Below are 23,665 nucleotides of genomic sequence, written 5' to 3' on the forward strand. Positions count from 1 at the left end.
AACCTAACTATTATGTAACGTTAATCTGCACATTGTTGGTTCCTTCATTGGTTCCAATTAGTATCATGTTAATTATAATGTTGTTTTCCTAATCTCTTAAACAAAATAGAACATGCTCTTTTCCTACAGCAAATCTTTATAATACACGAAAAACAATCACACTCATCGACAAACAAGTTCAAAAAGGTATAAGTGTCGCTTGATAACACCAAAGAGAGCAAGTTACGAAAAATACTTAGGCGGCCAGTGGTTCAACTTTTGTCGAGAACATATGTTAGAGGTAGGTGATAACCTAATTTTTGATCTCGAGAAGCGACCTAAAAATATGCATGTTCAATTCGTTCCCAAATAAAGATTTGGTGTTCATGATCCGCACTTTCAACAAATCACCTTAACTCGAATCGTAGACTATATTATCTTCACTCACCGATGCTACTTCTTTGGTTGATTTCATCTGATGTAAATATGGGTGTCAATCCTTTTTTGGTACTCTATAACAACAACACTACTTTTTATAATTTTGGATAATATGTAATCATAATTCACACATCATTGGTTCCTTTATTGGTTTCAATTATTTTCATCCTAAATATCATGTCAATTCCTACTCTCATAAACTGATTATATGCTCTTTTAATCAGCTCATACATATTTTATGATGAATCACAATGTTCCGTCATTTTAACATCTCTTCTTTCGAAGAATTTTTTTATCGAATACGTTATTGAACCCGTGCGAAGCACGGGTTTGTAACTAGTTTGTCAAAAAAATAACTTATATATTTGGCTAGTGTTTAATTTTAAACAACAAAAAAACTTATTTGGGAAGTGTATCATAACTCCATTAAAAGATGAATTGTTCCGGAGACACCAAAATCTATTACTGGGTGAAATAACTCTTGGCCAGATTTTACTTACTTCCCAACATAATTTCATATTACAAGAGCTTTCTTCCCCTAAAAATCAGAGAATTAACAAAAGAAATAAGAAGTCAACTTTTGATAAAGCCAAATGCTTATTTTTGTATGCATATAGTATATGATATATATCTTCTTTTTTTTTTACAAAGTATATGATATATATATCTATTATTTTAAAATGACAGCGAAATAAAAAGAGAGCGTGTCATTTGAACATATGTTTTAGCCATTGTCATCCCATTCCTTTCATGAATAGAAAACAAGAATATTTTTGTACCAAAAAAAATTAAAAAAGAAAACAATAATATTTCAATGTAACCATTAGGTTTTCAGTGTAGCCACACTCAGTGAAAAATATGTTATATATGTGTGTGTATGTGTGTGTTTATATATATATATATATATATATATATATATATATATATATATATATATATATATGCACAAAAGATATCAGTGTGTATGCATTCAGCTAAAAGGGAAAAGTAATAGTAATAAGAGAAAGTATTTTACTTTTTGGTAACGATTAGATAAAGTTTCTTTACATATGGAGTGGCAAAAATATTATATGGATATAATGTTTGTACCATGTGGGTTTCTCATCCTTGTTTTATATCATTTCTGGTTATGGAACATTACTCGAACTCAGCCAATGAATACAACTTTTGGAAGAGACGCAGATGGACGAAAACATTGGGTTCCGGCCATTATGAAGGTAACACACAAGACTATATGCATGCCCTTAAAATATATTTCTGTTAACATATGACATTTTTACAATTAGTTTCTTACCTATGTGTTTTGAGGGATTTGGACGCTTTCGCATATCAAGATCAGACAATTTATATTTTAATATATATTTAATTTAAAAAAATAAGAATATCAAATATTGAAATCTTATCCACATGATCTTGATCAAACGATCATCAATATGTTGATTGTGTCGATATGTAAGATCCTTATTACTCCCACTAGGCTCCGGTTCCTTTTTATAAGAAATATTAGACAATTTTTAAATATATCAGATGTTAAATTTCATTTTTGTCAAGAGGATCGGGAAGCTATGTTGTAGAGAGGGGTAGCTTTAGCTACCCCAACAAAATATATTTATTTACTTGAATTATGTTTGTTTTTGTAAAGCTAAGAGAAATAAAATACTCAAAAGATTATCATTTGTTTAAAAGATTTATTTTGTTTTATTTTGATGTTTTCGATATCTTAAGCAACTAATAAGAGAATATTATTAGCAATGAAAATTACTTAGTTTTTTAGATTGTAAATATAGACAAAGTGAAATAGATGAATTTGACTCTTGAAGTGTTGGTGAACTCATTTTTTTAAAATAAATGACTATTGTCAGCTTTTTGTGTGTGTTACTTTAATCTACATTTTATATAAGTAAAATGATTGTGATTTTTTTCTCTTATGAATCAAATTTAATATATTAATTTAAGAAAAAAATCTTATATTTGGCCACCCAAAACAAAATTGACTAGCTTCGCCGTTATCAACCAAGTAATTGAGCTCAAATAATTAATGAGCTTTATCAAAGATAAAATATTGAGGAGAACCTTAGTTCCATTTTAGATGAAACAAATCTTGACCACATTTTACTTATCTTTTGATTTCGCTTCAAATTATGAGAGATCATTTTCATTGAGAATTGGAGGGTTATCACAATTATTCTTTTCATTTGTGTTCTTATTTATTATGAGAGAATATTTAAAATAAGTAGGTTTGTAGAATTAAGAGTACTTAATATAGGGATATTCATGAAATAAATTTGACTTTATAGGAGTATTATATGATATAATAATTATCAATATGTTTTTTTAGCCTTTTTTATTTGATAGGGCACATATACTGCTTGAAATCCATATCTCTAATATAAAGTTCTCTTCAAATTTATTCAATTATATTTTCTTTAATAAAAACAATCAATAAACTCAACAAAATATATAATTTTTTTCCTTGGATGAATCATTACGAATGATTATGAATCAACGATAGAGTGATCACCTCTTGTAGAGTAGTACCATTGTAGCAGAATTGAGATGGTTGATCACGAGCGTCGCACGAACATCAACGCCTCTTCTCCGTCCACATGAATAGAATCCTGCAACTCACAATGCTAGCTAGGTTGAATGGAAGCTTAGAAACAGAGTGCGACTTTAGGTTTCAGACAACTAGGGTTTTTGATTGTTAAAATTGAGTCATTTGCTATTTTGCTTCATCATAGGGGTTGTATATATAGATCCATTTGTGCGGACCGTACCTTACATTGTACCACAAAATCATTTAAACACATTGTATCTTATGATGTACCATATTTCACTAAATTGCGCTGGTGCATCGTAAGATCGTACTGACGAATAATAAAAAAGTTCTACTTATTTATTTAACGTCTCATTCATTTGTCCTTATGTGTGTGACCTTGTTGGTAATAATATTATAAACAATGGGCTGTATCAAGCAACTCATCACTGTTATCCAAGTGACAAGAATGTCATATTACCCTTATGCCATTATTGAACACACGAGATAGACTATGTAATCATTATCCAGTTCAATATCCCATTCACCATGATTCGTGGAGTGCCCATCAATTTCCTTTATAATCATCTTTTTACATACAATGTTTGAGACGACAACAAAGCACTATACTCCACATCTAGGAATCATAGTGGTTTCATGTCGAAGGTAGCAACACCACTATTAATATGAGAATATTTCATGACTCTACATAACTCACTATGTAGTATTATCATGGTGGGTCAATTTGGTATACTCCTAATATTCATACTTATGTGAAGACATTATATGTCATATTCATGACCCACGAGATATGATCATTAGTAATTCACATAATAGTCTCTATGAATTACTGTTTTCCCATTTCACATTAAAGCATGACTACAAATACTTTAAGAATAGTGTCCTTATAATTAAGGTGGCCGCGTGATTCAGAGACACTTAATGTTTCATTAATCAGACTAATTATTCTATGGACTTTATTATTTTAAAATAAATATATTAAAAAAATATTTTTTTCTTATAATTAAATATCCATGATACAATTATTAAGTTTAAACAAAAAATGTTTTGGTCTCTAAAGTTTTCACCAGCATAAATCACAAATCCTGGGACTCAAAATCTTAACAAGCTCACCATAATTCACACTTGACCATTGACTCTCCTCTATGTCTTTTTTAATGACAAATATTAGTAGGTTAATTGATAGAAGTTGAATCGTGAGCCTTTAACTCCTCAACTCCTTTAAGACATTGCCATGACTCTCCTTCTACGTGTTTCTTAGCCTTGAAACTGAATTTTTGTAGATAGATTCCATGAATTATATATGATAACTTATAGCTCAAGCTAGCTATAACGTTTGTGCCTAACAAAATCGAGAACCTAACTGTCACCATGACAGTCAGAAACGGTTACCGAAAAAGTGTTGAGCCTAATACTCCAAAACCTCCCATTGATGAAACTTGTAAACACACTATCAAATAACCTAAGATCTTTGAATCAAAACAATCAACATCTACATTAAAAGACAAACATTTTTTTTTGGAGCACAAAAGACAAATAGTTTTATTAAAAAGAAACAAAAATTATTTTATATATTTGTATAAACAACCTTTGTGTAGTGTATAAGATTTTTTTATTTTTATTTTACGGGAAAATAGTGTATAAGATTATACAATAAGTATCCTTTCATTATTTCATCCAAATTACAGTTAAAACTCTATAAATTAATAATGTCAGGACCGGATAAATTTATTAATTTAGAGAGTTATTAATTTATCGATAAATTAATAATTATTAATTTAAAGAGTTTTTAAGTAATTATACCGTACATACCAAACAAAAAGGCAAATTAGTCTATGCCTCTTAGAATTACGTTGCAGCGAACCTTGGGACTCAACGTAAATTAGTAACTACTGTGTTCATATGCATTGGAAATCAATAATGACTTTTGAAGTACAGTAAATGTAAACAAGAGGAACAAATGTGTTCAATGTATTCTTAATATATTTTTTTTTAGTTTCTATGAATTATTAATTTATGATTTTCTTGGAACCGAAAATTATAAAGGGGTCTCCCAAAAAATTATTATCTTATTATTTTATCGAGTTTTTCAATTTTTTACATTGGCCCAAGTCGGGACCGGACAAATTTATTATTTTAGAGAGTTTATTAATTTATCGAGTATTAAATTAAAGAGTTTCCACTGTATACTTACTAAAATACCAAATCAACTTGCAGGATATTGACAACAAGAATGTCGTTGCAGTCCAAACTCTTCGTAACTTAATAATGGGAACAAATCTAATGTCAACAACATCTATTCTTCTATGTGCTGGCCTAGGAGCAATTATAAGTAGCACTTATAGTGTTAAAAAGCCAATTAAAGAATCAGTTTTTGGAGCACATGGTGACTTTGTTGTGGTATTAAAATATGCCATAGTACTAACAATGTTATCATTCTCATTTGTTTGTCTTACTTTATCTACAGCATTTATCAATCAAGTGAATATGCTAATTTGCATTCCACAAAATGTTAAGTCCATGGTGACCCCAGAATATTTGACCCAACATCTTGGAAAGGCTATGCTATTGAACATGGTTGGAAATAGGCTTTTCTATACAGCAATTACACTTCAACTTTGGATCTTTGGGCCATTGTTACCTTTCCTCTCTTCAATGCTAATGGTTTGTATACTTTACAATCTTGACTATGTGGATGGGGCCCGCCCTAGGAACAGTTCTGAGATGGATTTTATTAGGAACTAGACCATTGACCCGTGCTTCCGCACGGGTCATACAAAAAAAAATTATAGCGCAGATGTAAAAGGGATCATTTTACTTGAAACCAAAAAACAGTATAATTTAATTTATAAAATAAATTGTCAGAAACCTTTGTAACGCACCATATTAAACAATCTCCACGACATCAACCCTGTTACAGTAACATGACATATAAATTTAATGACATAGTTTATTGAAAAAAGAAAATCCAACGTCTGTAAACATAAAAATAGTACCCAAATGCAATAAAATCATTACTACAAAACCAAGTGCTACACATTACGGAAAACTTCTTTGTAGACCACATTTGATGTCACATCAGTATCCTGACCGTCCTCGTCATTGATCAACATCTTTAAACCATCCCTCGAAGTAACCCTCGATACTGCGACGTACAATTGTCCATGTGAAAAAACAGGAGACGGTAGATAGACACCAACATTTTTCAAAGACTGACCCTGACTCTTGTTAATAGTCATTGCAAATGAGACGGACAACGGAAATTGCCTTCGTTTAAACTTGAATGGAATTCTAGTATCAGACGGTTGTAACGATAACCTTGGAATAAACACCTTTTCACCTATATTAGACCCAGATATTATTTCTGCCTCGAGCACAAATTTACCCATTTTTGTAATAATCAATCTTGTACCGTTACATAAACCCAAATTTTGATCTATGGTCCTCAATAACATCACAGGTACTCCTACTTTCAATCGAATCCTATGGTTTGGCAATCCGGAGGCAACAATGGTGTTGAGAAATTCAGGTGTGTGGATGTCGTCCAGTGCGTCACCGCCTAGGTTTTTATGATAAGGTGTATCATAACTCAAATAAATTTTCTCCTCACCAGGAATCAAGTCTAACACATAATCATTAACCTGATCAACAATTGTATTCTTTGGTGCCAATATTGCTCTACTTTGAAAATATTCTGCTTTACCAATGTTTTCTAACAAATTTGGGTAAGTGCTTTCAACAATAGATGCAATAGGATTACCTGAACTTGGAATAAGCAAGTCGGACGGGATTTTGACGGATATGTCGACATCATTGATTAGCCCAGTTGTACCATCCCCAATGCTTAAAACCCAGTCAGAAAACAACTTCCTCTCTTCAATGTCTGCTTCAGATGCTCCGCTTAGAACCCTCATATTTTTTGTAAGCGTAAGAACTTCACAGTACCTCCATAAATTAGATGAGTTAACTGTACCATAGACAATCTCTGGCCTGGTAGCTTTGGGCATGACCGGTAATATCTGCCTGAAATCTCCACCTAAGACAACAACCTTACCACCAAACGGTAAGTCCTTGTTTCTCTCATCTACGGTCTTTAGAACATCTCTCAAGGATCGATCAAGTGCTTCGATCCTTGAGGGAAGTAAGGAATAGGTGGCTTAATTGCATGAAATTCTCCAAAGGAATGCATTTTGCAGTGACTCATATCCTTAGTGAAGGAAATGTCTGTGCAGATGGATTGGATAACATAGGATTATACAATACTGGTTTTAGATGGTGGTATGATGCCCCAAATAGCATTAGACATGATGTTATTAGGAATACGATTGGTTTGCCCAATTACAGGTAACTACCTTCTGAAAAGGTTTGGCTAAAACAGAAATCACACTTAGTAACAACATCTCATTGTTTCGAGTATAGATTGGTTTGGGATCTAACTTTGATTTTTCATTTTGAATAGCTTTGTCGCATTTAGCAGCTCATATACTGGCAGCTTGTGCATCAGCTACTGAAGTTTGAAGTATAGGTGTACTGAGAGCATTCCTTCTTGATTGTTGCCTATGACATCATCATCATTGTTGACTTACATTAATTCATGTATAACTATTATTGTTTAGGATCAACTGTGATTAGTCTGTACAGTTGACTTACCTTATTCATGCGCAATTGTTTTCCTCTACTGTAATTCCAATTCAATGCATTTAATTATCATGTAAATGCATTTGATTACTTGTAAAGTTTGGACAGCTATAAAGCCTTGTACAGCCGTGTGTAAAACATATAGCAGAAATATATTAGGCTTTGTTTTTTTATATGGTATCATAGCTTGGAATCAATATTATCATTATCCAAGTCACTGGATGCACTTACATAAGCTGCAACAGTAGTTGTTACGATTTACGAATTACGACAGGCCTATAGTTGGTTTCTTTCACAACCGTTTGATAATATATCTCACGCCAGCGAGTTCCGATGTACTAAATTTTAGTTTACAGGCGTATAATAAATGAACCAATTAAACTCCTAAGAGATTAAACTAATAGCCACTATTATTGTACTTTTCTTTTACATATCCATCCAAAGTGAATGATCTCACATATTCTGTTCCATCATCAAATTGAATAGGATCATGGACATTTTCAAACTAAACCAAATTAAACCCCTCACAGTCGCATTCCTAGTGAGGTTTTTAAGAACACGTTGAGTAGTGCATTTTACTTATATCCTAAAATGAATAATAATTAACACAGAAAAATGTATAATAATTGATTGATCTGGATATACAGGTAAACATTAAGTATGGTCTATGAATGCCAAAACACATTTAGCGTGCTATTTGCAAACAAACTCCTATTAACACTATAAGAGTGTGTCAAAGAAACCAAAATCAAATAGATATATAATAAATAACACACTAATTAAAGCACTTAATGCTTAAACCAAAACTTTATTTAGGTGTACTGCTGAAAGTTTGTAGAGCTAAGCAAGTACAACCAACACAATAATACGATGAAAATTATTGACCAAATTGTATAAACAGAAAGGGAAAACACGGATTCTTAAAGGTCTGATTCATGAACATTGAAGACAGTAAATAACAAAGCAGGTAGTTCCAACATTCGAGCAAGTCAAACAGCTTAAGTGTCCTTAGGCTCAATCTTGACACGAACAGACCTGTTAGGTTTTGTAACTGATGCCTGACCAGCTTCACCATGTTCAACAGCCACAGAGTCAATGCTGTCAGAGGACCTCTTAAGACTTGTCTTGCTGGTTGGTGTGCCAATCATGGAGGTATTGCTGCATGAGTCTTGAACCTCCTGCACATCCTGTAGACATTTGCATAAAAAATTTTGTTTAAATTTATTACAGATTAAATTTTATGCATTTCATTAGTAAGTGATCAATCAAGTACCATCTGGACATTATCATTGTTTGGAGCAACACCATCCACACTTGGCTCCTCACCAGATCCATCGTTGGGTTTCTATCATACATACACCAACAAAAGAACAAATCAGTCATAGAATGTCATAGGATGATTTCCTTATAAACATTAATTTAAAAAAATTATTAGATTGTAATATCAATTATGAACTACCTCTAAATTATACTTAGACATGAATTGTTCAATGACACCAACATCATCAGATGCCTTTTTAACGGTATAATTCCTATACTTCTTCATGATATTTCCTTCACCAACCTCAACCTTGAAAAGTATTTGCTTGTCAAGGAGCACATCAAAATCAGTAGGATAATCACTGGCACCTCCCTGTCGAAAGATCAGAAGATGTGAGTTGAGAATTACGTGGAAAACAAATGCTCATATGTAGTACATGGATCTATCCAATACCTTATCATGTTCTTTGATTAAGTCTTCCACTGTACGCCCTATAAATTGTGTTACCTGGCGATCAAAAAGGACAAAGGTAGTGGACCCTGTATCGTCCATCACAATGACATGCAGCTTGTACCTAACAAATTATTAACGGTATCAATAGACTACCATGAAATTATTAACGGTATCAATAGACTACCATGTATAATAAAATCAAAAATTATATTCGGATAAGACTCAGATACCTAGGCACAGCGCCCTTGCATTTTTTGCACCTACGACAACGGAGCATTCCATTCTCAACAGTGACCAGTGAAGCACACTCGGTGCATGACCGAAAGTACCACTCAACTCCAGTTTCGATCTCACATATAGTGGCAAGTACCGAACCTTGACACACCTGTAAAAATTTCACCGCCTTTTACATATAAATCTCGAACATAAATGTGAATGAGTAATCCAAACCAATATTTATAATTTACTAAAACAGACAACTACCTGAGTTGACTCGATCATACTTTCGATTGTCATTCTCTCGGTGTTGAGCAACTCATCTGACAGAGATGCAGAGCCGCTTGAGGAAATTTGGCTAACACTTTGGGTCAATTGGACCGATGCATTTTTCATGCTGATAAAAGTACAACAACGTCATTAAAAGAATTTTACTCAACCAGCAAAAGGTTTCATTGATACAACAACGTTCATACGAATCATAAATTTTTAGTTTATATCCTATTTAAAAACTTAAATGCTTACGCTTCCATGTAAGCAGCAACTTCAGGTAAATCGCCATTAACTATGAGCTTAGTCCCAAAAAATGCATTAGCAATTCCCATTGCACCTAATTTTACCAAATTGACCAGCAAGTGAACATTATCTTCCATTTCATGTGTGGATATTAGTAGAAAGCAGAAACCAAAAACTATCAAATACCCTTATATTTGCGTGTCCTGCAAAACTGAACTATCAATATAACAGGCGAAGAGTTGTCATGGTTAACAAAAAAGCTGACAATTTTGTCAGCATGTTCAGCCCAAAGAGAGCAATGCAAACGGTTGTTTCTACAATCAAATATTAGGTAATAGTCAATTCATCCACACAATGTTTATCAAAATTGTATTACATGAAAGAGGTATGAATAAAAAGATAAAGCTCACTCCTGATCTTGCAAAGTGAGATCTATCACTTTGCTCTTCCTGCCCTCGAATTCAGTTTCCCTTAGATCACCCTTTTCAATTACATGACCAATAACATCTGATTTAACGTATAGAAAAGAAAAACAAATGTTAGTGTTGTCTTAAGGAGTCCAGAAAGTCATAAGTAATGAACAACACACATTCATAATCGAAGTCTCACCAGCAGATGTGTCCTGGACATTTGAAGAGAGAATTTCATTGAATGACACGAACTCAAAAACATTGTTAGGAATAGTAGGCAAGTCTTTTTTGATAAAATTTGAGTTGTGCAGCATACTAAGTTTGTGTTTGTGGGAAGTTAGCTTATATGGACCTTCATTAAAACCGACGATTGCATTGTGAAGCTCATATGTACCCCCTACCTCAACCAATGACCTGAACTTTGCCACCAATTCCTTTCTGACTGTGGCGTGGATACGTCCACCCTATAGATGGCAACAAAAGTATTAAGTAGGTGGTTAATTAAAATAATAAACTAATTTAAAATAGGCACGTTGACAATTCCTTCTTAAATAGGATAACAAATAAATAACCAACTAATTGGTGCTAATTTGTGTTAGATAATAAGGATAATTTACATAAAGAAACTTACTGCGCTATTGCACAATTTCCTGGCCTGGTGTTAGTATCTCTATTTTTTTTCTTCCTATTTGTGTGACAATTGCGTGGCAATCTAACATGTTGGTATTTGAGAAAGTGTTTGCAGATAAAATGAGGTACACAAAGGTATTTTTAATTTTACAATTAAGGATGCATGCAAAATTGAGGTAAACAAAGGTTTAGTAAACAAATGTTTGACATCACAAAACTGTCTTGGCTTGCAATGAATTGTGGTATACTATTGGATTGCAACTAAACATAAAGAAGGATAATTTGTGTGACAATTTCCTGGCCTGGCGTTATTGGCTTTCTCTTTTCATAAGTCTGAACCCTAAGACCACAGGTTAATTCACATAAGAACCTTATTGCATTATTACACAACCTTATATTCTACTATTAGCTATATATCTATTCTATGAAGCATGGTATTTTAATACTCTCTTCATCTGTTCAATGACACCAAAGCAGAACAAAACAGTAAGGATATCGACCTTATTGCATTATTACACAACCTTATACTCTTCTTTCAACCTATACATGATCGAATTTTTTTTTTCTGCTGTGTTTAACATCCGAACCACGGTCTTTTAATACTTTCTTCAGGTATTTTTTTCCATTTCATTATTTTCTGCTGTTAATTAAGAATTCTACTATTACCTATATATCTATTCTACGAAGCATGGTCTTTTAATACTCTCTTCATCTGTTCAATGACACCAAAGCAGAACAAAACAGCAAGGACATCGACCTTATTGCATTATTAGTAATTAACCTTATACTCTTCTTTCAACCTATACATTATCGAATTTTTTTTCTGTTGTGTTTAACATCGGAAGCATGCTCTTTTAATACTCTATTCAGGTATTTTTTTTCCATTTCATTATTTTTTGCTGTTAATTAAGAGACCAGAAGTTCATTATAATCAATGTCTTTATAATCAAGTATTCAACACTTCTAATCCTTTCCAAAATCGTTGACTACCAAACTTGATAATATAAATTTTGTTTCTGTATATTGACAGGTAGGCATAATTTACTTTTAATTAAAAGTAAGCAAGGGAAACCAGAAATAATGACAACATCATAAATTTAAGTAGGAAAACATCAACAAATCCATATATTTATATGCAGGTAGGCATAATATACTTATGCTTTTAATTATACGCACGTATGCAAAGATATAAATTTAAGGGCAACAAATTTATAAATCCATGTTTTAGAGACTTTTACCTAGCCTGAGAACGCATACTTACTATGCAAGCTTTTTTCAAAGTAATCAACAGATATTTTGAGAATTGAAAGGTAAACCAGAAATAAATATATGTGGTTAATTCTAAAAAGTAACATTGAAAAATTGCACAAACCTTTGCATCAACCAGCAGCATGTTCATGAAAATGATGTTAGTCGGATTTTTCTTCTCTGGAATTAACCAAATATGAGCAACACGAACACACATCTTCAGGTTCTTCTTTCCTCCAGCAATAGCAGACACTGGGGTGTATATGCTAGACATTGTTACTTGGTATTTGTCAAGAAAGGAGTTGGTTGTTTATAATGAGATTATATCTGTGTTAGGTGGAGAAGTATTTAAAGAACAAAAGGATGATAAGCTCGTAGGAGACTATAATGACTGTGGAAAACGATTTGTGAATTGATGTTGCAGTCAAAATAGCTTATTCTGTTAGGTACGTGCTGTTCAGTTCTTTGCAGAAAAAATAGGATAATCTGTTCAGGAAATATTGACATGTTGATAAGCACTATAAAAATAGGGCAGTCTGTTCATTAAAGATTGAGATATTGATAATCATGAAAAATAGAACAATCTGTTTGATAAAGGTTGACATTGGATCCTGGTATTGATAAGCATGGAAAATAGTTTTTTTTTTTTTTCACCATGTTTAACAGAAAGCACACACATAAGAATGGATTATTCAACTATACTAAACAAATCAAATATATAGAAGAAATAATGGATTGTTATACAGAAAGTGCGTAAATAATATTAAGGTACGGATTATTCAGAGATTATGATTTCCTTTTTTTTTCACCATGTTTAACAGAAAGCATGGAAAATAGTTGTACAAATCAAATGCTAAATTAGAAGTGTTTCTCTTACCTATTTACTGTCATCCATTCTTATACCACTTAACTTTGAAGTTTGTTGGACTTAGCCTCTCATGTTCAGAGATCATTTTTATAACTTTCAGTTTCTCCATAATATCAATGCATTAATGTATATTAACATAACCAAGGGTATTTTGTGATTAAAGGGAACGCGATGTGGTGTGATATTCACTCGCGTAGTAGCGTCCAAAATGTTTTTTAAAGAAACAAAATGTGTTCCATAATATAAAGGCAAACTCTCCATAACAGTTATTTTATTTGGTAAAGAATCATATATTTCCCACTATTACAATGACTCATTACTCAATCAAAAACGATATTTTAATCTATTTGAAATATTAATTGAATGTGCCTATGTATAAGGAGTAGGACCAGAATCTTCAATGACTCCTCCTAGTATAGCAATTGATTTTGTGACAACATCTAAAAAAACACATTGTGTTGTGACAACATTACTCCATGCAACATAATACAGTGGCAACAATCAAAATTATGAGAAAAAGACTTCAAAAATTTAAATCTAAAAAATAGAAGGATCTGATTGAAGCAAATGATTGCAAGGTTCCGAAGAAATTAAAATAACATGGTGGATCTGCTAAAAGAAATAGTTTGCAAGGTTCTCAAGAAATTAAATAAACGTTCTCTAATTGTAAACAACATCGAGATAAATGCACTCATTCATTCCTGCCTTCAGAGCTCCCAATCTGATCTTGACACCTTCACGCAGCCTGCGAGCCTCCACAAACCTCTTCCAATGCCCACCAATCCTGCAGTGTTCGCAAGGAAGAGTACCAAAAATCAAGTCAAAGTCCCATATGTTACCGCAGTCATCCACAATCCTCACATTGGTTTGAGAAGTATCCAGCATCTGAGCAATAGTTTCAGTGTAAATGAGTATCTGCAAAAACCAAGATGGAAGCAATTTACACATAGTTCATGAAAAACTAACGACAAAATTAAGTTTATAGGAAAAGTGCATCGTACCAAATCACCCTTTCTCACATCATGGTGGGATAATTTTTTTTCGAAACTTATAGTCATATTACTAATATTGTGACTATAACAGAGAAGAGATGTTCTTGGTTGCAGATGGGGGTTGAAAGTTGGTTGGACATTAGTTTTGTCAATAAGGAAATTCATGGGGGGATCAAAAACGGGATAGGTGATAGTCTTGTGAAACCTATCAGTCAGCTTTATATCAAATCGTCCACCACCAAGAAAAATCAGTTTAACCCACGCACCTAGACCAAGACCATAAAAATCGCGAATTGCTTTCCATCCCTTTGTTAGAAAAAAGTTACCATTGATGGCATCGACCAAGACCTCAAATTGATTTCCCTTTGGATCAGTTAATGTTGCAAAGCGTCCAATCTGATCTCCAAAATCACCGCCAAACATTCTCGGCAAGCATACGACAGCCTGATGAAAACAACAAAATCATAAGGAAGCAGGCAGATGGTAGTCTTAAATTAGGAAGACAAATATACATATGTAAGGAAGCACAAAAATAATAAGCAAAATCGAAAATTAGAATATTATATAGAAGTGCAAACAAAAAAAATAATAAGCAAATAAAAATGAGCAAAAATAATGAGTGAATAACATTATGCACTCGGTCATGATGATCTCACAGAAATATTGCAAAGATTAATTAGAGGGTCAAGTTCTGCATGCAACAAAACCAAAAATGAAAGTCTAAAAACAAAATGGTATAACAAAAAAAAAAAAAAAAGTTTTTATATAGGTATCCATTAAAACAAAAACAACAAATAGTGTATGGAACATATACTTATAGGGCGAAATTGTTTTCTTTTTGTTTGCTTGGCAGAACATTATATAGAAGTGCAAACAAACAAATAATAATGATGGAAGCACAAAAATATATATGTACGGAAGCACAAAAATAATAAGGAAAATCATCAAATAGAACATTGTATAGAAGTGCAAAATTGTTTATATTATAATGATGGAACATTATAGGGCGAAATTGTTTAAATTAGGAAGACAAATATATATATGTACGGAAGCACAAAAATAATAAGGAAAATCATCAAATAGAACATTATATAGAAGTGCAAACAAACAAATAATAAGCAAATAATGATGGAAAATAATAAGTGAAGAACACTATGAATTAGAGGGTCAAGTTTTGCATGAAACAAAACCAAAAATGAAAGTGTAAAATCAAAATGGTACAATGACAAAAAAAAAAGTTTTTATATAGGTATCCATTAAAATTAAAACAAAAACAACAAATAGTGTATTTGAGGTGACTAAAATTAGAGTTACATATACTTATATGTATATTATAATGAAGCACAGAAAAAATTAAATAAGAGACCAAAAACACAGAAGCACAAAAGTTTAATTAAAATTAGAGTTACATATACTTATATGTATATTATAATGAAGCACAGAAAAAATTAAATAAGAGACCAAAAACACAGAAGTACAAAAGTTTAATTATAAGCACAGAACATTATAAAAATCAAGGAAAAGGATAGTTGAACAATGAGGAAAGTATACTCACAGTTTCAACGTCATAGTCGACGATGTATGTTCTATATTTGAGTTGTAGCTTGTTGATTGCCTTGTCATAATCTGAAATTGGGTTTGTTAATAGAGGACCTGTCAATGAAGGAGAGTGAAATATTGGTTATGCATAAATTGCAAGGAAACAAAAATAATATAAACATTAGCAAAAAATCGTTACATAAAACAGCAAAAATAATACCAGTTAGGCAGTGATAGGAGAGGAGAGTTTCCATGTTTCTTCCAGCCATAGGTGAAGAAAAGGAGAACGAATTTATGTTAGGGTTGGAAACAATATAGGAAGCAAGTCTTTTGTTTGATTTGCGGTTTATGTGTGATAGGAAACAACTTTGAGCCAGAACAACAATTAAGCAAGTCTATTTGCGTGTTTATCTGTTTATCTGTTTTATATTTTCCCATGTTTATCTGTTTATCTGTTTATCTGTTTTCTATTTTCTCATGTTTATCTGTTGTGATTTTGGAAGTATTGTGCACAGATGAAAATCTCACACGAAGACAGAATTAAAATTTGGATTAGGTGGAAACAGTTAGGGTTTTGTGGAAACACCCATGTTTGTAGCGCAAACAGATGAAAAGCCCATGTTTGTAGCGCAACAACTTTGAGCCAGAACAACAATTAAGCAAGTCTATTTGCGTGTTTATCTGTTTATGTGTTTTTATATTTTCCCATGTTTATCTGTTTATCTGTTTATCTGTTTTCTATTTTCTCATGTTTATCTGTTGTGATTTTGGAAGAATTGTGCACCAAGTTTACTTGCAAGAAAATAGAAAATTGTGAACCTCTAATGTTTATCCGTATTTTTCTTTTAATTTTTCTTTTTATTTTCCATAATCAAAGTTTGGAATAGGGTAAAACAGTAATTAATATCATTAGGGCATCACAAAAATTAGGGCGACAACAGAAGCTTGGGGCAACTTTTATATATAGTATGATGATCCATGAGGGGTAATATTACTAAAAAAATAAATTGAACAAAAATTTAGAAAAGTAAAATATGAAATTTGTTATACTTAGAGTCATTTATCTTTCAATAAAGTCCTAAAATTCTTTAAGGAAGCGGATTGTGTAAATAGGGCTTATAATTTCTCTTTGATTAATTATTCATTCCACATTGTAGGCCATGTAAAACATGGGTTTGTTAATGCTGTGGTTTAGTTTTCTATGTGTAAGGCTACATAGCCAATATTTGCTTTCAATTAAATAATAATCTCTTTAAAACCTCCGTTCAAAAAAAATCTCATTAAAACCCCGACAGTTCCCGTGAGCTTAGCTCACATGGTGAAGGATAATGCATATATATGTAGGGGCCGGGGTTCGAATCCTGGACACTCCAGTTATTCACGTAAATTTCTCTAGCCGCTAGGCTACTTTTAAAACCTTCTTTCAAAAAAAATCTCATTTTTATTAAAGAAACTAAGAAAAATTATATTAAAGCAACAGACAACTCCTCAAGCACAAAGAGTGCTTAAGAGAGCTGCAAAGTTAAAGTTACACAAATGTCAAACCACAACCATCCAGAAAAAGGAAAATAAAGACGTAGTACGATTTCAACCACCAAAATGTTTGGAGTTTGACCTTTTCTGCAAGAGTCTCAAGCTGGTCCGACTTGTTGTGGAAAATCCTTCTGTTGTGGTCTTTCCAGATAACAAAGAGAACCGAAATCCAAATAATGGTAAACGCATTCCTAGAGTTTTTGGAAAAACCTCCAAGACCACGAAACTGATGAGCATGAGTACGAGTGTTGACATGAAGAGCTGAATCGAACCCCAACCACTTTGAAACCAGAGGCCATAACCGACCATAAAAGTCACACCGAAAGAGCAAATCATTATTGTCTTCTTATTCTCCACACAGGGCCGCACAAGGAAGCAGGGAAGCATCAATAACTCCTCTCCTAAGCATATTGTCTTTAGTAGGCAGCCTATTTAAGAAGAGTCGCCATATAAAGATATTCACCATCAACGGGACCGCTTTAAGCCACAAAAAGCTATCAAACCCGTCATTAACATTGGTATCCATCGTCGTTAAAGAAGAATATGTTGATTTAACTGTGTAACACTGCGACACATGGAGTTTCCATACCCACCTGTCAATCGTTCCAACCTGCAAAACACAAGAAGGCAATCGCTCCACACACTCCATGAGTTACTCCTCCTCCCACGCAAATAACCTCCTTCGCCATTTCCACGCCTCACCTCCAACCCCCCACCCTAACTCACACATCTCCGACATCGTAGCTAGTTTATTGTCCGCAAGATGATATAGCCTAGTAAAAGACCTTGCTAACGGACAATCATCCAACCACGAATCCATCCAAAACAACGTAGCTCTGCCATCCCCCACCCTTCTAATAATGTTATCTTCTAACCACCTATTATCAACAATTCCCACCCCCGATCGAATTTGGTTCATAGGGTGCCATCAAATCGATCCACCAACATCACCAAACCGCACCCTCCCCCCTCCTCACTATACTTGGTGTGGAGAACTATATTCCACAGAGTCTCCCTCTCATCCAACAACCTCCACACCTATTTTCCTAACAAAGAAATATTAAATTCCTTCAACCTTTTCACCCCCAGTCCTCCATTCTCCGTTTGTAAACAAATGGTTTCCCGTTTAATCCAAGATATTTTCCTAACATCCTCACCACCACCAGCCCCCCCCCCCCCCCCCCCCCCCCCCCCCCAAAAAAAAAAAAATTGCAAAATATAGAATCAAGGGAAGAAATAATACCCGAGGGAACTTTGAAGAAGGGAAAGAAATAAATCGGAATAGCAGAAAGAACGGATTTAAGCAGAACCAACCGACCACCCAATGATAAATTCTTACACTTCCACCTAGACAACCGACTACGGATCCTATCAACCAACGAATACCAAAACTGAAGCTTCCGAGGATCTCCACCGATAGGTAACCCCAGATTATGAAATGGAATGTGAAACCGAGGCAGCCTCATGAAGCCAATAATCATTGACATTGACACCAAACAACATACTTTTGTGAAAATTGAATTCAGGCCTGAGATCGATTCAAATAACAACAAAACCACATTTAGAGCTCAAACATTAGCCCAACTTTACCCCAACCAACAAGGTATCACCAGAAAACTGAAGATGAGAAACAGACACAGTGATTTGCGCCCCTATACTGTAAGAGAGAAAATATTATTGGACACCAATGCCGACATCATAACATTAAGCCCTTCGGCCGCCAATAAAAACAGGAAAGGGGAGAGAGAATCCCCTTTCCACAGACCTCGCTCAAAACAAAACTCATATGTCGGACTCCCGTTAACCAACATTGATGTTGTTGCTGTCGTAACACACTCCATAATCCATGATCGCCATAACATAGAAAAAATCATTTTAAACATCACCTCATCAAGGTAACCCTAGTCCACTGAATCATACGCCTTTTCAAAATCAACTTTAAACAGGAGAAGCTCTTTGTTAGCTTGCTTAGCATCACCGACAATTTCATTCGCTATCAAGATTCCATCCAAAATTTGCCTACCTTTAATAAAAGTCGACTGATTTGTCCACACAACTTTACCAACTACCTTCCGCAATCTGTTGGCCAACACTTTGGAAAGAATTTTATAAACGCTACTCACCAAAGAGATTGGACAAAAATCAGCCACTCGTTGCGAACTGTCGACCTTTGGGATCAAAGCTATAAAGGTTGATTAAGGCCCTTAGTAAGCTTACCATTACGGTAAAAATCGGCAAAAAAATTCAACAAATCAATCTTCAACACATCCCAAAAATCGTTAAAGAAACCCAAATTAATGCCATCTGGTCCCGGACATTTGAAGCTATCACAGTCCTATATAGCAGCTTTAATTTCTTCTAGTAGAAAAGGTTTAATGAGATCAGACCCTTCCGCTACAGATAACGATTTGAACACAAACCCACCAATGTCTGAAATGATTTTAAAGGATTTTAAAATGATTTTAAAATGTTGAAAGACAGTGTGTCGCACCTCTGTCAATCCTTCAATTGGAACCCCATTAATATTTAAAGAAATTAGAGCGTTAGAGCGCCTGCGAGAGGACATAATACCATGGAAAAATTTATAGTTTGCATCTCCTTCTTTCAACCAATTAACTCGCGACTTCTGCCACAACATACTTGCTTGCAACTTTGAGAATACCATGATGTCAGCCGATAAACAATGAAACTCGGCATCCTCCTCAAACAACAAGTTGTGGCCCTCCCCAATAACATCTAGAGCCGCCAACCTATTATTAGCGTCTCGAATTTTACTATCAGTATTCGAAGTATGGTTCAAAGGCCAATTCCTCAACTGCTCCTTTAACATCTTTAATTTTTCCTTAATAACGTAGCCGCTCCAACCATAAACATGAGTAGACTGCCAAAATTCTTTTACAAATTCAAAATAACCGAGAATATCCGCCCAACACTTTAAAATTCTAAGAGGTTTTGGTCCCCAATTTTGATCATCAATTGTTAAAATGATAGGACAATGATCTGACAATCCTCGCGGAAGAGCCGCTTGGATACAATCAGGAAAAACTGAAATCCAGACTTCTGATAATAAAAAACGATCTAGACGGCTCATTGATAAACCATCTCCGCGATACCAAGTAAAGTTACGACCACAGAGAGGCAAATCGATAAGATAATGATCGTCAATGAAGTTGTTGAAAGGTGCGAAATCATCATTACCACTGATCGTTGAACGACTTCTCCTCTCTTCACAAGAACAAACGGCGTTGAAATCACCAAGAACACACCAAGCATCTATACCGTGCCTCTGAATCAAATTAATTAAAAGTTAGAAAGACAAATTGTCTAAAATATCATATGGTCACAGCTAGCACTTGGATATTATCATTTAACAGAAAATTTTGTTAAGTAATAACGGATCACAACCGCTAGAAATGAAAGTGCAAACAAAATTTTTAACAGCAAAGAATATAATAAAAAATGTTAAACAAAAAAAAAATTGGACATTTTTTTGGAATAGTTTCTTTTTCAATACACAAAAATAAAATAAATAGAATGTTGTCCAGAAGTTCTAGTTCAACTGGCAAATGTCGAAATTGCAAAGCCGAACGTCGTGACCCGAATTCGAACCTGGAACCTCATAGTTGTGTATAAGTTTATTTTCAGTGGATTACCACTTCATCATTTTCAGTGGATTACCACTTCATTTAAGACAAAAAAAAAGAATGTTATATTAGAAAACTAATTTCTAACATAAATTAAGATTAAGATCACATTGTTCAATTTCTTCATTTTTTGGTATTTGTTTTTCTCTCCCTCTTGCTACTTCACTTTTTTGTTTCCATCTTCCCTTTGAGCTTGAATCATGGCTTTTTTTTTTTGAACAAACAAAATCATGGCTTTTCTTATTTCCATGCTTCTTTAATTTCTGCTTTTCCCCTAGGCCAGGGAAACAAAACACAACAAAACCTTTTTGGCTTACATTATGCAAAAGTATATATAAACTATTGCGTAAATTGGTTTAGTTCATTCAACAATGTTTAGCCCATTAAAGCCATAATTCAGGGTTTTTGAAGTTATTATTATTTGTCTGCTACTCAAATTTGCAAAAACTTTAGTGTAAATTCGACCAATGAATGTGTTCCAAGTGTAATTCATCTATACAAGTAATTGTTTCCTTTGAAGTCAATACTATTTCACAAAGGCCTTCTTGTTGGCTTCAAGACTGATAACAATTTCTTAGCATATTTTAATTACATTGTTCAGTTTATGGAAATTAGAATGTAATAGAATAACTAATAATTGTTTTCCATTTGTGCTTATCACAATTTACACGCACACCCTCAGTCAGAGGTTTTTGTTATAACCCATCAAATGAAAAAAAAAAACAATTGTTTTGTGTCTTACGCCTCATTGTTTGACAAAAGGTTGCGTGAGAGTGATTGTTAGCGCTTCATCTTCAACAACACCTACTGAGATGCATCTTCAACAACACCTACTGAGATGCCACAAGGTTCTTCCGTTTTTTACAATTTCACAAAGGCCTTCTTGTTGGCTTCAAGACTGATAACAATTTCTTTGCATATTTTAATTACATTGTTCAGTTTATGGAAAATTAGAATGTAATAGAATAACTAATAATTGTTTTCCATTTGTGCTTATCACAATTTACACACACGCCCTCATTCAGAGGTTTTTGTTATAACCCATCAAATGAAAAATAAAAAAAACTGTTTTGTGTCTTACGCCTCATTGTTTGACAAAAGGTTGCGTGAGAGTGATTGTTGAGTGAGTGACAATGAGGAACTGCACAGAGGAAAACAACGTGAGCGCTTCATCTTCAACAACACCTACTGATATGCCACAAGGTTCTTCCGTTTTTTACAATTTTGCTTCAATGAAGCTTGAACTTTCTGATATCAATGAACGCATGAGGTCATTGAGAAGGATAGAATTCATGGCCCAGGAAAATATCTTGACCTGTAACACAATATATATAAGCAAATGAGATCTAAATAATCAAATGTTTCTTGACCAAACACATTTTACATTTTGGATTCATTTTGCTTATATTTTGTTGCAGAGGACTACATCATTAAGATCACTTCTATAGTAAAGCTCATATTTGTTGTAAGTAAAGCTCAAAATATATGGTAATCCTCAAATTAAACTATAAAAGTAAATATAAAGAAAATGACACATTAATTTATGATGTTACCTTTATCATTCTTGTATCATATTTAATCAAAGAAATCACACTTGTTGGAGATTTAGGTTGAGCATTCCAAACACAAATAATAGAGCAAAGCACAACACAAAAGCAGCACATATATGAGATAACATTAATAATCTCCTTTGGATAAGGACTAAAATTATAATCCATGACTTGAGTTTTGTCTTCTCTCCCAGAAATCTAAATAAGATAAAAGATCATTATATTAAAAAGGAGAAAAGTATGCCAAATAAAAATGAAATTACTGATAGAACGAGATAAATAACATGCGATCTCATCATGATCGATTCATTTAAGAAACAGATCTGATGTATGGATGGTTGATTGATTAATAGCGAAAGACTCCCGTTTTAGATCTCTTTGAAAAATCATATATATATATATATATATATATATATATATATGTTGTCAATAGCAGCCGCTACCGACGCTATCATGGCGCAGAGCGGCCAAAAACACCCAATCGTGTTGCAGCGCTCCGAGGTGGAGCGTTTGGAGAAAACAGGTTTCACGTTCGGGGAGGACCAAAAGCAGGTCAAAGCGGCCGATATTCACTTAAAACCATTTTTTGGGTCAAAATCGTACCGTCGGAGGTCGGAACAGCTGGATCGGAGGTTGGAGCAGCTTCATCCTTTTTCACGATCGAGAAGAATAAATGAAAGAAGAATGAGAAGAAATGAAATAAAATGGTTATATAAGAAGGATTGTAGAGTCACAGATCTGGAATTCAGATTGGATGGTGGTGTTGGCGGCAGTTGTGTATTGTTAGAATATAAAGAGGAGAAAACTAGGGTTTGGTTATTTTGTTTTATAGTAGGGTATTGGGCTAGGCCCACTCTATCAATCTATTTTCGATTTGGACTTCTTTACCCGTTTAACAAGGAAATTTTACCCTATACCCCAACACATGTACTTTCACCCCTACAAATTTTTGAAAATCCCAATTTTTCCCCTTTTAAACATAAATTTTTCACCCTCATTTTCAACATCACCTAATTCAGTATGAGTTCATCCCCACCTCCAGGTACGTATTTCCGTTTTTTGTTCTTCTCTAAAACGTTTTCGAAATTTTTTTGGAATACTCTTATAATTGTTTCCGAAAAAATTTCGGGACACTCATGTAAACATTTCCGAAAATAATTCGAAATACTTGAATGCTTGCGTTCCGAATATAT

General features: G+C 33.6%; 5 protein-coding genes and 1 long non-coding RNA gene across 6 annotated transcripts; 1 reads left to right on the top strand and 5 right to left on the bottom strand.

Moving 5' to 3' along the window:
- Positions 1-1,367: 1,367 nt before the first annotated feature.
- On the top strand, positions 1,368-5,719 carry LOC146917071 (uncharacterized). Its single transcript, XM_085721812.1, has 3 exons — positions 1,368-1,634; positions 5,192-5,360; positions 5,442-5,719. The coding sequence occupies exons 1-3, from the start codon at positions 1,467-1,469 to the stop codon at positions 5,717-5,719; spliced, it is 615 nt and encodes a 204-aa protein (XP_085577938.1). The 5' UTR covers positions 1,368-1,466.
- Positions 5,720-5,879: 160 nt separating this feature from the next.
- Positions 5,880-7,735, bottom strand: LOC146917072 (uncharacterized). The gene has a single exon (XM_085718887.1). It carries the CDS (start codon positions 6,979-6,981, stop codon positions 6,007-6,009), a length of 975 nt encoding a protein of 324 aa, XP_085575013.1. The 5' UTR covers positions 6,982-7,735; the 3' UTR covers positions 5,880-6,006.
- Positions 7,736-8,503: 768 nt separating this feature from the next.
- On the bottom strand, positions 8,504-12,989 carry LOC146917073 (replication protein A 70 kDa DNA-binding subunit B-like). The gene is made up of 11 exons (XM_085718886.1): positions 12,471-12,989; positions 10,668-10,932; positions 10,469-10,565; positions 10,245-10,372; positions 10,068-10,152; positions 9,810-9,939; positions 9,557-9,711; positions 9,327-9,447; positions 9,072-9,245; positions 8,886-8,957; positions 8,504-8,799 (listed from the first exon to the last, which is right to left on the bottom strand). The coding sequence occupies exons 1-11, from the start codon at positions 12,618-12,620 to the stop codon at positions 8,611-8,613; spliced, it is 1,566 nt and encodes a 521-aa protein (XP_085575012.1). The 5' UTR covers positions 12,621-12,989; the 3' UTR covers positions 8,504-8,610.
- A 777-nt stretch (positions 12,990-13,766) lies between these two features.
- LOC146917074 (uncharacterized) lies at positions 13,767-16,704 on the bottom strand. Its single transcript, XM_085718888.1, has 3 exons — positions 15,762-16,704; positions 14,216-14,650; positions 13,767-14,129 (listed from the first exon to the last, which is right to left on the bottom strand). The coding sequence occupies exons 2-3, from the start codon at positions 14,627-14,629 to the stop codon at positions 13,875-13,877; spliced, it is 669 nt and encodes a 222-aa protein (XP_085575014.1). The 5' UTR covers positions 14,630-14,650; positions 15,762-16,704; the 3' UTR covers positions 13,767-13,874.
- A 2,475-nt stretch (positions 16,705-19,179) lies between these two features.
- On the bottom strand, positions 19,180-20,899 carry LOC146917075 (uncharacterized). The gene is made up of 3 exons (XM_085721814.1): positions 20,888-20,899; positions 19,919-20,564; positions 19,180-19,460 (listed from the first exon to the last, which is right to left on the bottom strand). Exons 1-3 carry the CDS (start codon positions 20,897-20,899, stop codon positions 19,180-19,182), a joined length of 939 nt encoding a protein of 312 aa, XP_085577940.1.
- A 929-nt stretch (positions 20,900-21,828) lies between these two features.
- LOC146917076 (uncharacterized) lies at positions 21,829-23,272 on the bottom strand. Its single transcript, XR_015014112.1, has 3 exons — positions 23,076-23,272; positions 22,476-22,670; positions 21,829-22,237 (listed from the first exon to the last, which is right to left on the bottom strand). It is a non-coding gene; the product is annotated as an uncharacterized LOC146917076 (long non-coding RNA).
- Between the last annotated feature and the right edge of the window lie 393 nt (positions 23,273-23,665).

This window comes from Medicago sativa, chromosome 6 (assembly GCF_051527215.1).
Source record: "Medicago sativa cultivar Bolivia chromosome 6, Bolivia_mono, whole genome shotgun sequence".
Classification (NCBI taxonomy): Eukaryota; Viridiplantae; Streptophyta; class Magnoliopsida; order Fabales; family Fabaceae; genus Medicago; species Medicago sativa.

Bases quoted from the DNA above. Each gene is read 5' to 3' on its own strand.
- LOC146917071 (XM_085721812.1), top strand. From the start codon at position 1,467: ATGGAGTGGCAAAAATATTATATGGATATAATGTTTGTACCATGTGGG. The intron at 1,635-5,191 runs GTAACACACAAG...ATCAACTTGCAG, and splicing joins GGGTTCCGGCCATTATGAAG to GATATTGACAACAAGAATGT. The intron at 5,361-5,441 runs GTGACTTTGTTG...CTTTATCTACAG, and splicing joins ATCAGTTTTTGGAGCACATG to CATTTATCAATCAAGTGAAT.
- LOC146917072 (XM_085718887.1), bottom strand. From the start codon at position 6,981: ATGCCCAAAGCTACCAGGCCAGAGATTGTCTATGGTACAGTTAACTCA.
- LOC146917073 (XM_085718886.1), bottom strand. From the start codon at position 12,620: ATGTCTAGCATATACACCCCAGTGTCTGCTATTGCTGGAGGAAAGAAG. The intron at 10,933-12,470 runs GTTTGTGCAATT...TGCCATCTATAG, and splicing joins TGCTGCTGGTTGATGCAAAG to GGTGGACGTATCCACGCCAC. The intron at 9,712-9,809 runs GTAGTTGTCTGT...AAATTTTTACAG, and splicing joins GTATGATCGAGTCAACTCAG to GTGTGTCAAGGTTCGGTACT.
- LOC146917074 (XM_085718888.1), bottom strand. From the start codon at position 14,629: ATGTTTGGCGGTGATTTTGGAGATCAGATTGGACGCTTTGCAACATTA. The intron at 14,130-14,215 runs GTACGATGCACT...TGGTTTTTGCAG, and splicing joins ATGTGAGAAAGGGTGATTTG to ATACTCATTTACACTGAAAC.
- LOC146917075 (XM_085721814.1), bottom strand. The intron at 19,461-19,918 runs GTATGTTGTGGC...CAACCTTTATAG, and splicing joins ATTCTCAAAGTTGCAAGCAA to CTTTGATCCCAAAGGTCGAC.